Raw genomic sequence first — 14,311 nt, 5'->3', positions numbered from 1 at the left:
ATCTTAAACAAGCACTTAGGAACCTCTTAGTGATTCTATCCTGAATAAGATCATGAGAGTTAAAGCTTTCTCCAGACATAAAAAAGGAGAAAGTTAGCAGCTTTTAAAGAAAGGCACTGCATTCTATTCAGAGTAGCTGTCCCATGTGGCTGAGTCAGTGCAGCTAGGTTTGATTGGCATTTCTGGTGTGTATTTGGAGAGGATGATAAGGGATTCTCAGACTCCAGGGGATGATGTGGGATTCTTTGTCTCAGGGATCAAACCAGAGCTGTGCTGCAAGAAAAGCATCACTCCTCTCTCTCTCTTTATATAGGGGCACTGGATGCAAAGTCCTCTGAAATCTGCATGGGTAGATGAATTATGAATGTATAAACCGTAAAGCTCCTACCTAAGATCCACTGAAATCTGTGTGGATTGATGGATTTATAAATGTTTTAAATCTTAAATGTCCTATATGAAAGATCATCTGAATTTTGCACGAATGGGTGATGAAATTTAAATTGAACACTCTTAGAGAGCCTTATATTTTTGCCAAGCATACACTGCAACAGACCATCCCACTCTGCTGTATGGTCACTGGTTGCTGATATCACAACGTGTTATTTATTTCCTTTACTGTATATTTTGTACTATGGACAGGTTGAATGTAAAACTGAATTGCCCTTCTGGGACTTATAAAGTATGACTGAATCTGACTCTGACTCTATTGGGTCATTTTAAAGACTTGCCAAAAGGAAGTTGCTCACCTGAGTGAACAGATACATTATACTAAAAGTTTTCAACATTTTAGAATAAAAATAAAGAACTGCACACAAGAAGCTTGAAGGTGTATGCGTGCTGTGGTACGTCTGAGTGTGTAAATGTGTGTGTGGTTGCCCCACAGTGGTGTGCTGCAGTCCGCTCCCTAACGTTGTTGTGTAAACTACATGGACATTAGCGGGCGCAGCGGCACAACCACCGAGCCGGAGTGGATTAAAACAGCGCGCAGTGTGTGTGGAGACCCACTCGATAACGATAACAGTGTGAGGAACCACGGTTGTGGAAGAGCAAGCCCGTTACCCCAGTTTGCAGCCGCGAGACAGCCAAAAACAGGGTTCGTGGTGAACTCAGTGCATTGTGTTTCAGGCAGGGAGAGAGAGAGAGAGAGAGCTCGGCGGGAATGGCTTCATCTCCGTGCGGCAACAGTAACTTTGATTCCGGTCTGGAAATCAAAACTCGCTCGGTGGAGCAGACGCTTATTCCTTTAGTATCGCAGGTGAGTACCCCTTAAAGACAAAACACTACAGTATATTGATACATCTGACCATATTGTACTTTAAAAAACGCACTTTAGCCTCTCAACAACAGCCCTCTTCGGACGCAAGAGGCTAACTTTTCTTGTGTTTACCTGGCACTGCATGTTTCCGCCTATGTTTAAAGTCTGCCTCACATGCAGAGAATCTACCAGAACTTGTTTAGTGTAACTTATGTCGCTGTTGTAACAATAGTGGTTATTCATTATTACAGCGTGTCGTACGCCTGCTACTTCAAGGTGCACGCAACAAAAAAACAGCAGCTTTACCTTTATAATGTAAGGCAATGATATGGCCTGAATTAGATAAAAAGCAGATATTTTGTTGTTGTTAGGTAGAAGTTGGTAGGATATACAGTTACATAACAGGTCAGACTTCTGTAAAAGGGGAAGCAGCTATGGGGAAATTAAGCAATTACACCAATGACTAGCCATCCCAAAAAACTATCAAATGTGTGGTTTTAATCCTTCATTTTTGCTTCAAACTACCAGTAAATCTCATAAAAGTCATCACACACCCCACTGTGAGCGAATACTGCTTAAGAGGGGCGTGAAAGTTTCCCCAGAATGTTTTGTGTGTGTGACTCCCACTTCTTTAAATGGGCCACTTTGAGGCACGTGTTTTGTTTTTCAATAAACAGAAGAAGATGAAAGACCCACTTACTGCCACTGCACTTTTTCAACAACTCCTCTCTGGCACACTAGAAACAGTAGTCCCAGCTTTAAAAGTGTTGAGTTTAGGTCAATGAGTTAATTCATTTTATTGTAGGCCCAAACGCTATTTATTTAGGTGTGTTTTCCCTCTCTAATAATTATGTCATTTTATGCTGTTTGGAAGAACAAGAGATGATTCAATGACTGTTTTCCACTGTTATTTTCAGCATGTCATTCATAAAAAGGAGGTGGGCTGAACTCCTGAATGCGGGAGCGACCACCACCAGCCTTGTAAATGCAAACTTCCCTTTTTTGTGTAGCGGATAAAGGGACTTGGGAATGCTCTGTTGTTTCCAGAAAGAGACAGTGGATGTGAAAGACACTGTTCTTCCCCCTTTGAAAGCTAAAAGCCTGCTTCCCCCCTCTCATGTTAAAAGTGCATTTGAAAGATATGGTGTCCCTGCACTGAATGATCAATGGATTAGTTAGTCCTAAGAAACATTGGTACAGTGATTGGCTTTCAATGAAGGCCCTCTTTTTTATGGCTGCTTTGATTTCAGTCATGTGGAGTTGATTCAGACAAGGTTATACCTGTGATGCAAACAGCAGTTACTGTAATAAGCACTGCTGAGATATTGTGACAAAAAGCATTCAGTAAATCTGCTGCACTCTGCGTTATCTTAATAATATTTACGCTGCAGCAAACTTATGGTGCACTCCTGCCCGCTGAGAAGGACTGGCTGAGCTCCAGTCTATAGCATGGAAGAGTGTGCTGTACACTGTAACAGCTTTCAGCATATTAAAGTCCACAGTTTGAATAGTGGGCCTCAAGGACAATCTCTCCTAACTTTCTTTTTTTTTTCTCTCGCAGTGTGAGGCATGTCCCCATAGCAACAGAGCACTGCACTGCTGAAAGAAACAACATTTGCAAGGACTGTTATCTCTATATGCAATGTTTTCCTGATGCTGTTGTTGTGATGTCATCAGAAAGACGTCCACTCAGTCGGTGACGCTTCATTCGTTTCACATGCTGTGACTTCTTTCTGGCCAGTGGGGGTGTCATAGATCACTTATGATTGCATGTATGCCCAAACAGGTTTCTAGTCAACAACAGCACTTATGATAACTGATATATTGTTTCTTATGTTTTCAAGCCAAAGCTCAAATGTTGTGGTTTTAGCTTCTTGAATTAGATATGTGCACACTGTTATTTAACTTACATATGAAGACGTATAGGTCATAGACTGTATAAATAATGGACGTAGTATCCGCGACGTCACCTATCTGTTTCTGAAGCGCTGTTTTGAAGCCAATTGACTGCGGCAGCCATATTGGAAATGAGGAACTCAACCAGGCAGAGTGTGATGTAAAGAGGCGGAGTTTGAGCCTCCTGGCCAACAGCTATGTGTTCCCAACTGGGAGTCAAGTCAGTCATGTCCTTATTTGGGAAAAACTCGTAATCTTCGCTTTTTGAATCCAGGCTGTAAACATGTTTATTAATGCTGCAAAGATCGTTTTTTTTAAATTCATGTCTATGTGGTTTCCGGTGTTTCTGCAGCCAGCCTCAAGTGGATTCCCGATGAATTGCAGTTTATAACACTTCCGCATGGGCTTCATAATTTGAGACCGGAGGTTGCCGCTTGGTATAGGTTGAATAGTTAATCTGTTGGATAAAAACAAAACATCATCACTTTTCCCTCTGGGGGATAAGTTAAGGATTACCTTAGTCAAACTCAAGAACTTGTGATCAGTACTCAGAGTGTGAATGATAATGAAGATAAAACTGAATTGCAGACGTATGTTTTAACTTAATACATTCATATTCCTAAATAGATAATAGAAATAAATATGAAAGTAGTTTTTAGCATTTTAGTTCTTCATGTGAGGAAAATAAAGCTGTCTTATGAGCAGACACCAGACTGGTGTACAATTTGACCAAAATATTACTGTTAATTTTTTCAGGCCAGAAAATGATGTTTATAAGCCACCACAAGCAGAGGATGTAGATCTGGATAAATGCTGCTGTTGTGCTACTGTAATGCTCTACTACACGGATGCAAACAAGCACCAAGCAGCAACCTCCAGTCTAAAACTATGAGTCCAATGCGGAAGTGCTAAAAACTTCTGAAGACTGCAGGATCCGCTTGAGGCTAGCCAATTCAAAAAAGCTGATCTTTACAGCAGAAATAAACATGTTTACAGCCTGGTGCAAAAGACGAGTGTAGTCTGGATAGCTAATTTCTCGATCGGAACACACTGTACGGAGGGTGAATTCTTTTTCTAACGCGGCAATTTCGAAGATATTGAGAATACGAGTCTTCCAATGAGAGGCACAGCTGACTTGATTGGCGGGAACACTGTAGCTGCTGGCTAAGAGGCTCAAAGCCTACCTTTTTATGTCACAATCGCTCAACAGCAGCAATATGGCTGCCGTCAACGATTGGCCTCAAAACAGCGCTTCGGAAACAGATGGGTTGTGTCACGGAAACTACGTCCATATTTTATACAGTCTAGGACAAGCACAGATGACAGATAACCTTTTGTAAAGTTGCACAATTTGGTAGTACTCTTTTCTAGAAACATTAGATAAAGTTTTTTGTCTGCTGTGACTGGTTAAACTGGTATATAACCACTTGACCAGAGCAGTATGTTTTCAGCACTATAATGTTGATGTCTAACCGCAAAGAGGACCAACATCTAGTGGTGCTACCTCTAACCTTAGCCAAACAAATTTGACATTGTTAACCATTGTGATGTGATCCCCTGTTTAACTGCATTTTAAATAGTGCTCAGTTTTGACTTTTCTGAGCATTTTCTTGAATCTTTTGTCTAGTCAGTTAGTTGGAATTTAAATGAGCGGGAAATTTGTTGTTTTTGAACATTGCTACTCTGAGCGCCAATTAACCTGGCATTACGATTCTCAATGGTGGACCAAAACTGGAAAAAAGTGTCAGAACCTCAGACACGGTAACTTCAAAGCATGTGCAAGTTATGAAACCAGAGCATACGCTGTCAAAAAAAAGAACATGATGGCCTCATCTCTGTATTGACACAAGACCTTTCTGCACTTTATATCTAAAAAGGAGAATTTGTCAAAATATTCACATTGGAAAATAGGGCTGGGTATCACCAGGTCCCGCGCGATACGATACTATCACAATATTTTGCCAACGATAACGAAACTATCACAACACAGCGATTCTGAGATAATCAATATATATTGCAAGAAATATCATTCATGATACATCACAATATCTGTGTCACTGAAGAAATTCAGAATTTATTGACTGCACTGAATCCATTTCACAGGAATTACAAAACATTGTCAATCAATTTCAAATGAACGACAGCCAAGTAAAACAAAGTATCTACTGCACATATGGTCTAACAATAACCCTCAATAGGCGGCCCCGGCCGCATTGGCCCCCGAACTGTTATTCCTTCACTATATGTTTTGGTCGGTCAGCACGTGTATACAGCGACTTGTCACTTAGAGTTCACTGCTGCTAGTGCAATTTTTAACTTCACTTTCGTTTTCTCTGCTATTTGCTAATCCTCCGCCTTGCACCATTTTCTTTTTCTTCTTTTTATTTCCTTTCAAAGAGTACTCTACCGCAGCACCCACTCTTATTCATGCTAAGTGCCATCATGTGGAGGCTTGAAGTAGTGACTGTAAACCAAAATTGTAGCAGCCTTTTGTGAGAGAATCTGTTTAGAACGGCTGTATGTTTATTGTTTAAATATTGATATTTGGCGCCAGTGTATCGATAACGTATGGCAAGACAAAATATTGCGATATATCTTAGTATCGATATTTTGGCACACCCCTATTGGACAACATGTCAGCGGATACTGTTATGAACTGATATACCTGCAATTGGCTGATATCAGCCAATCTTTTACCGGCTCAATTCATGTTTTGCTCATTTATTTTGTTGTATGTGTGTTCAAAGTCTAGAAGTAGGTGTGAGATCTGACGGTCCACGGCAATGGGATTATGAGGGGGAAATTGATGGACACTGCTGCCTTCACCTGCTGTGTTAGCATGCCTGAGGTGTATGAACAGCATCAAATATCCATAAGAAATCGGCAGTACTGTGTATAAGCCTATTTTGAAGACTGATGTGTAACCCAACCCTGGTAGTAAAATCCGTGCCTTAATGTGAGTAAGATAACTCAGTTAAGGGGCTTATGTGACTGTTCAGAGGATCAGTATTGAGTAACAGGGGTTATTATTGAATTATTATTATTAGAGTCAGTGTAAACGCACTGACTGTGTGGGCTGTGTTGTACGGCTTTACTTTGAAAGGAGCTTTGTACTAGTTTGTGTTTTTGTGTGTGTATGTATAACCATGTGATGTGGGGGTCATTAGATAGCTATCAAGGAGGAAATGAAAAAGCAGTGTTGGTAGGAAAAGCCACTGTTTGATATGGTGATAACGAATCATGTGGTGCCCTAGTGTTCACTTCTATTCTTTTGCATATCCTCCTCTCCTCCCTGTTACCTCCTTTCTCCTCCCCTGTCCTCTCCTTCCTATGACGCTGATATCCTCAGGCCTCTGTTATCAGCCTCACTCCCACCAGGGTGTAATTATAGGCCTGGGAGTCTCCCTGCTTTGCATTACGTACACATACACATCTACAGATGCATTGTACACAGTCCCACCCACCTCTTTTCTTTCTATGCTTGCATGTTCACCTGTCTACTTGAGTCCTTGTGTATGCACTAATCAGACTTTTTGCAATTTAAATTACATCTAAATATGTTTCATAATGTGACCACCTGGATGTTTTCCAGCTGCATATCCAGTCATTTCAATCATTTTCTAAACAGAAGGAGCTCTTACTTAATTGAACAGAAGTGCTTGCCTCTGCTTGGAATTCCCTAATGTGCTTTTCTCCACCTTTTTACGCCACAGCAATCTCCATACCAATGGATTTTCATTGTGAGGATCATGGTGAGGGGTAATGAATTGCTCTGGTGGTGGTCAGAAATGTAATAGGCGTCACACCGAGAGAAGGGAAACTAAGTGAATGTTGTTGCCTGTTTCCTACCTGTGATGTGTTATGTAGACAGCAGGAAGGCAATTAGCGATAATCTGGCGGCTTTTTCCTCTACATTTTTTTCTTGTTTTGATGTGGTGATTAGTGAAATAACAGTTTAGTTTCTTTTTTTTTTATAATTGAGGTGTGTTCCTATAAAAACACACCAGCCCTGTCTAGGCTCGGACAAGGTGGTCCTCAGACTGACAAAATGTAGGGTGTTGTTTTGAGGTGAAGATGTGTGGGAAAGAACAAGGGCAAAGGAGTAATAATTTAAGACTTTGATCAGATTGGTGAACATTTAAGCACTTGTGACACACTGGCCTTGTGATTACAAAGCTATGCAGGCTTCATCATTTTTCTGCAGGGCTGAGCCTGGAGTTTCTTAAAAGATTTTCCGCTATAATTGGGCCTGGAAAATCCGTTTTCTGTCCAAGTTTGTTAGCGTCGACTTTGTCATGCTTCTAGGGGTTCTGTGGTGTTTGCAATTTTTGCTCTCTGATGTCCTTAAAAGAAATGTGTTTAAAAAAGCTCTTCCATGTTCCATGTACAGACAAACTGGATTGAAATGGCATATTTATTACTCAACAAAAGCTCAGTGGCAGTTTGGAGGATGTGGTTTGCTCAGAGCATTAGCATTTTGTCACATAAATTCCTCATTAAACAAAATGCTGACAAAAAACGCTCCATAAACTCTCCCAGCTGAACAGCTCGGTAAGCACGATCACCATCAGTCAAACTTTCATCCCTCTTCTTGGAAATATTGGAAATGGAGTTTTATGGAGATACGAAGCCCTATTTCCCTCTTAATGTTCCTGGTCCTGTGATGTCGTGACATGACAAACGTCCAGGTAGTGAAGTTGTTCTTTATACTTAGACAGAGGCATTACTGTTGCCACCAGCTCGAACAGATCTGCCTCCCCTAGCCGTGTGATGATAATGAAGACAAATGGGTCCGTGGCATGAAGGTGAAACCACATGAGGATTACAGTGCCAGACAAGTATGCGTGTGCTGCATACACACTCACAGGAACAATACACCTATCTCCTGGGAATGATACAAAGTGAGCCTTTAGTGAATGTGTGGAAAACGGGGTGGGGGATTCCAGTGTGGTCTCTGTCTTTGTTTACTTTTGTGTGTGTGATTGTTTGCACACAGACGACAGAAACTTAATGAGTTCTTTTTTGTTTGAGGTTTCATGTTAATCAACCTGCATTTTTTGCACTGTGTATGCTGCCTTCATGACGTGTCATTTCATCAGCCTGCACGCCCTTGACACCTAGACAGAGTGTGTCACCTAGACAACAATGTGTCTGAAGACACATCTCTCGCAACACATCGCACTCGCAATTATTATTATTTTTTTAACCGTAAACAAAATAAGTAGATAAATAAAAGTCCATTTTGGTTATTTGCAGGCCAATCTTCTCCACTCTGGTTTCGTCACAACGTGCTAACAGGGCTAGCAAAAGACGTGATGGGAGACTGCCTGTTATCCGTCTCCGCTGTTTTCTCCTTGTGCTTTTAGCGCATGTGGTTAAGCATCGAACTAGGATTTCTATGGTATGCAAGTTTAATGCCACATATCTTGCACTGCACATTTACTTCATCTTTTTTTCAAAGTACTTCCAGACATCACTTTTTATAACTGACATGTCACAGACAGTTCTGTATTTGTTGTGCTTTTGCTTTCGGTGGAATAATATGTTACGAGAGAGTTGCCGTAGCTGCCGTAGAACAATTGTTTTTGCTAAAATCTGGCTTGGTGTGTATTAAAGCTGAAGCCAAGGCCGGAGAGGTCATACGTTTATATTCCGTTCATTATTTTCCTACCTAGTATATTCAGTTAGGTGAAAACAAAAAGCACATGGTCACACATGGTCACACATGTAACGCTGTATGAGTTCAAGTTATGATGCCAGGTGCGCGAGTAACAAAATGCTACTCGAATAATGGGGTCAATGGCAAGTACCCGAGTACCCAAGCATTCATATCCATCCCTACATCACAAGTGGAAGATTTTAAAGAGCGTACAGTAAAACTATACCCAATGCAGGATTTGGTCAATTAGACTTCAAATCAGACAATGCAAAGCTTGAAATCTTTGTCACTCGCTATTTTAAACTCCTACATCAGCCTATGACTCATATTTTAACTGAGAAGATGAACGTTTAACAAAGCTTTCAATCCGAGCTGACAGTAAAGGGACGTCAAATCATGCCTTGCTATCATGACTCCATTCTTGTAGTTTTGAGTCACTTTACCATGTTTTTTTAGCTTAATCATACAACTGGATGACTTTACCAGCTAAGATTCAATTAGTGGTGTCTTGGCTGGCATCCATACAAGGCCCTAAAGCCTCGCTCAAGAGAATTGGACAGTCACAGATTTTTAACGTCAAACTGCCTTCTTCAGTATTTTTATTGGGTGTTTTTGCCTGGTCTGATCATTTTGAGAGAGAGAGAGGAAACCTCTGGTAAAAATCTTGGAAATGATTAAAGTAGTTGTAGGAATCCAAATCTAAAACCTGCTGAGTACCTGGAAACAAACTAGCAGCAGCTTATCGTGCAGATATCCTGTGCCAGTAGAGGAAAAGCTTTGGAAGGCACTGATTTTTAAGAAGAAACTTGTTTTATTCTGTTTCCACTTATTTATTCCCCTGGCCTGTTTGTGTTTGAAATGAGGAGACCTATGGATATAAATCATTCAGCTTGTGGTAAAAATCTGTCTTCTATACTTTTAATTTGTGTCTTTGCTTTTTAAGAGGCAATCCTAATATGTCAAAACCAGGGGTGCAGCTTGCTCGGCTGGAAGTGAGGCTTCCACAAAATCTGCTCCCCCTAGTGGCTGGCTGCAGTATAGGTCAAAAACTCTGTCTCCCCCATTGCAGTCAAACTTAAAAAATAAATACACGTTGTATGAATGTTTCTCACATCCATATGCTGTGGTGATATGTAATTATTATTTGACTGTTTTGTGTTCAAGGCCTCTTTTTTCTGAAAAGTTTCTTTTTCATTAGTTATTAGAGGTTAAAAAACGGATTCACATTGATGACAGCTGCCGTAGAGGGAAACTCCATAGGATCTCTTGACGGTAAGCTGTAGGGCGGAGCTTGTTACCATGGCAACACCGAAATTACCGTGGCAACCACAGAAATTCTCTACTGTGCAGACAGCGGCTGCACAATGGCTGCGCATTGGAACAGGGTTTTTTAGCTTCAAAACCGAGCAACAGGAAAAGGCGGAGCAACGCTGTCCTTTTTATATACAGTCTATGGTTAAAACCCATTCATCTGTCTCTTCTGGTTTAGCTTTTTTCACATAAAATCTCTGTTCAGGTATTGCCCTCTGGATGGGATAAGGGGATAGTTTCTTTCATGTGCGTCCCCTCTGGGAATAATCTGCTTGTTTTACCCTCAGGGGTGGAGCGGGCAGGAGTAGCAGGAGCCTTCCAAAATGATGACAGTTTTTGTGTTGTGCTATAACATAGAGATTCAAATTGCTGGGTGACTCACAATGCGAAACAATTAGATATAATATATGGCATGATAGTGCTTAAACAAACACAGCAAGCCTCTGGATCATATTTGATTCTTAAAAATGTAAACTTGTTTTGTGTTTACCTCTATGGCTTCACATGTAACAGCTACAGTCCTCGCATCAATAACCCAGGGGGGTCTTTTTCAATCGACTTCCATTCCTCTAAACCCTTTTGTAAAACTTCTGCCGCATAAGCATCGTTCTAAATCTTGTGCGTCATGCTAGTTTTGTAGCACATAGGAATGCATTTCCAACGTGCTGTCTGGGCAGTAATCCTGACACTGCAGACAGTACAGTCAACCCATTGCTGGTGAGTGAAACTCCCTCTGCAGACTTGAGTGCATCTTCCACCTTTCCTCTGATCTCAGCAGAAAGAGAGCTGGAATAGCCTTTTCTCTCTGTCTTCTGTTCAGTTTCGCAAGTGACTGCTCCATCTCTTAGCTTCTTTTCATCATTGTCCGACAGCCTGCCTTCTTTTCTGGTATTATGGAGATGTCACCTTTTTTTTGTTTGCGTTCCTCTCATTCATGTCATCAGCACCACCACAAGGAGTCATGAAGGAGTGACATGGTGAGTCAAATTTGAAGGCTGTATTCATTCGATGTAAATATTGATATTTAGCCTGGTGTATCAGTAGCCACACAAGTGGTTGATATATTGTTGTGTCAATATTTTGTTCCACCCCTCCTATAACATGGATAGGGACATGTTTGCGATATAAATGCAAGAGTGAAAAACAATACACAGACACAAACTTAATCAGACATTAAGCAGACTTTGTACCAGAGGGCTGGGCAGCTAAAGTCTGTTAAAAGTCTTGGCCAATATAATTGGACATTTGCTCTCTCATATGCAGCCCCCCCTGGGAAATGTCAGGACATTTTCAGGAGTGCAGTGCATGTGCAAAAGGGCAGAGTTTCAAACAGGCAGAGTGCATGGTTAAGTGTTTTGTTCAGCAGATCCCCTCTGGTTCAAACTTCAAATATATGAATCACAGTGAGCCTGACTGACATCATTGTTGTGTAAATGAGGATCTGAGGCTATACCTGCTCAGTGGTAGGTAGTATACACAGTCAGTCAACAACCCTGTGTTATTAGACTGAAATGAGATGTAATTCCACTTTAACACCCACGGTTTTCAATTACGATGGTTGCCTTAGTCATCTACCCTTGACAGTTTTTCCCGATTATACTCTCTAAAATCTCCAGCCTTAACTGTCTCTCATTTGACTTTTTTGACTCTCCTTTGCACAAACACATAAATATAAACACACAAGTGCCAGACTTTTATGACTGGTGTTTCCCCCTTGTCCTCCCTCTTACACCCTCTCTATTGCTATCAGGGGAGTTATTACAGATCGCTGTTCTCTTTAAGTGCCGATAAAAGGGTCTGCCTCACACGCCAGGTCCATTGACCTCTCCCCTGCTGATATACTTCCAGAGGAGAAAGATGTGTCGTTTTGTGCTTGTTTATGTGTGTGATTGCCCCTAAAACCTCTAAATAACCCAGCCTAAAGGGATCTGTCACCTGGAAAGAACAGCACTTTTAACTTAATGGTGAAAAAAGCTATCTCACCCCCTGACATCTAAGTTATCTGAAGGCAGTAGCTAATAGCGATAGCCTCTTTTAATTGTCTTAAGGAAAGCTTCTGCCTCTGACTAACACTTATAAGTATAGCTGGAAGGTTGATAAGGTATTGATTCAACATCTTTCCCATTAGCGCAGAACCTCAAAGTGACATTATTGTGCGTCAACTGAAAGTGGAAAGCATTTTTAGACATCTCTTCTTTAGAAAGAACTCTGTCCCTAAGTGGCTTTCGGTTACGCAGAAAGTTTGTCTAATTTGCCAGGTATGTGTTTTCACTTGTTGGGATTCCTTTTAAAGAAGCAGTCTAACAGAAAAACACCTTTTATCTCCAAGAATTCAATTCAATTAATTTAAACTGCCGGTTTATATGGGTTTTAACCATGCTCAGCCTTTAAAAGCAAAGGGTCCCCAAAGGCCTGCAAGTGCTATTAGAGGCTTAGCATTCTTGTTTAGTATCAAGTGGCTGCGTAGCCCATTAACGGCCTGTATTTACAGTATAATCTTAGTTTATGATGGCTGTGAGATAGTAATGGGATGTCTCATAAGTGTTAACGCTCAGGAAGAAATCTCTATCAGCAGGGATGTGGTGCCTAATGTAGCGTGGTGTTTTGTGTTGTCCAGCCTAACTGGGAGCACCCTGTGGATTGAAACAGATGCATGAACTCACACCCAGAAGCACAGACAAGGACATAGTTATTGACATTAATTACTCTGCAGTCACACAGAGGCCATCTGTGAACTTTAGGGAAACTGCACAACAGCTTTCCTGCCATGTAGATGTTCATGGGTAATATAATGGAAAGGTATCATGAAACAGGGTATATCTGATATGTAAAGATAGTGTGAACAGTCTAGAAGTGTTTATGAAAAGTGTGCTTATTTTTTCTCCCAACATAGATATAAAGATGGACAAAACATAAGATTTGTAAGCTGCTGTCAGTACAGGAGAGACTGATGAGTGTGAAAGGACAGCCCACTTACTGTAATCTTGTAGGCATGTACCCTCCCACTCGTCCTGTCATGTATTGCCAGAGATATCAGACAACGTATCTATATTGTCTGCTGCCTGGACAACCAAAGGTAAACAAAACAGTATTTGGCAGGCGGCTGTTTGTTTCCCTATCTGTTGGCGGTTTCTTGGCACATGAAGTGATTTTTCCAGTCCTTTGAACATGACATTGACTGGGAGAGTTGTTGACAATATTAAGACTAGGCCTGGATGGGGGAAACTCTGGGAGTACTAGAGGAAGCAAGAAACATTGACAGCTGAGAGATGGTTTAAAAAAAAAAGACACACAGTGGGGCTTAAGATTGTCATAAAGACTATCTCAACATGCTGTATTTTATATGTTTCAGCAGGCACTGGTTCTATGCAGGGAAACCTATCAGTGTGAAAAGACTGACAGCAATTGACTGTAATGCAATCCTGGATCCCACCTGTGGTCATCCAACCACTATTTAAATCTCTCCAACAAGTGTAGCCACAACTTGGTACTTGATGTTTCCTCTGAGCTAGTTGCTTGTTGAACTGTAAACAAAGAGTAGGCCAGGGAACATGAACTCCTGGCTGGAAGTCCTGTGTCCCCAATTGCCGCAAAAAGTTGGCCTTTACTGGCTATATCCTCACCATAGCCAATCAGTTCTGAGATAGCATTATTTCAGAAGTTTTATCCTACCAGTTAAAAAATTAGAAGACTATGCCCTCCTCTAACTGAATTTATGTGTTATTGTTTTAACACATAAGACCGTATATAGACCGTATAAAGACCGTATATAACATGGTCTCAGAAGATGTGTTTTGAAGCCCAACAATGGTAGTCATTATATTGGAAATGCCGACTCAATCTTACTCTGGTCAACCTAGAAATAGACAGAGAGGTGGTGCCGAGGCAGGCCTTGGGCCTCCTGAAAACAGCTACAACATGCAAATCTGTCATTAGACTCGGAACTCAAAATTGACATTTAGAAAAGGTGTTGATAAGGCTTCTGTAGCCAGCCTCAAGTGGACACTCAGGGAACTGCAGCTTTTTGCTTTTCTACATTGGCTTAATTTTTAACAACAAATGTAGCTGCTTGAACTATGCACGTCTATTGGATCATAGCCAACAGAAATAATGATATCCACAGAAAAAAAAAGTCACACCGAATCTAAAAATTGTATAAATATTGTCTGTGTAGTCCTATTTGACTGAGT

General features: G+C 41.0%; 1 protein-coding gene across 2 annotated transcripts in view; it reads left to right on the top strand.

Moving 5' to 3' along the window:
* Positions 1–905: 905 nt before the first annotated feature.
* The window catches only part of ctnnal1 (catenin (cadherin-associated protein), alpha-like 1), a 68,014-nt gene continuing 54,608 nt past the window's right edge, over positions 906–14,311 (top strand). The window contains exons 1-2 of one of the 2 annotated variants that reach the window (XM_034704931.1): positions 928–1,022; positions 1,126–1,255. In XM_034704931.1, the coding sequence (XP_034560822.1) occupies positions 1,160–1,255 (96 nt within the window). In that variant the 5' untranslated portion in view covers positions 928–1,022; positions 1,126–1,159. Of the gene's footprint in view, positions 1,256–14,311 lie in introns of both variants that reach the window. The other variant, XM_034704930.1, reaches the window with a different exon arrangement.

Source organism: Notolabrus celidotus, chromosome 16, assembly GCF_009762535.1.
Source record: "Notolabrus celidotus isolate fNotCel1 chromosome 16, fNotCel1.pri, whole genome shotgun sequence".
Taxonomy (NCBI): Eukaryota; Metazoa; Chordata; class Actinopteri; order Labriformes; family Labridae; genus Notolabrus; species Notolabrus celidotus.
Note: the sequence above shows the minus strand (reverse complement) of the source record. Positions and strands in the feature narration are given on the sequence as shown.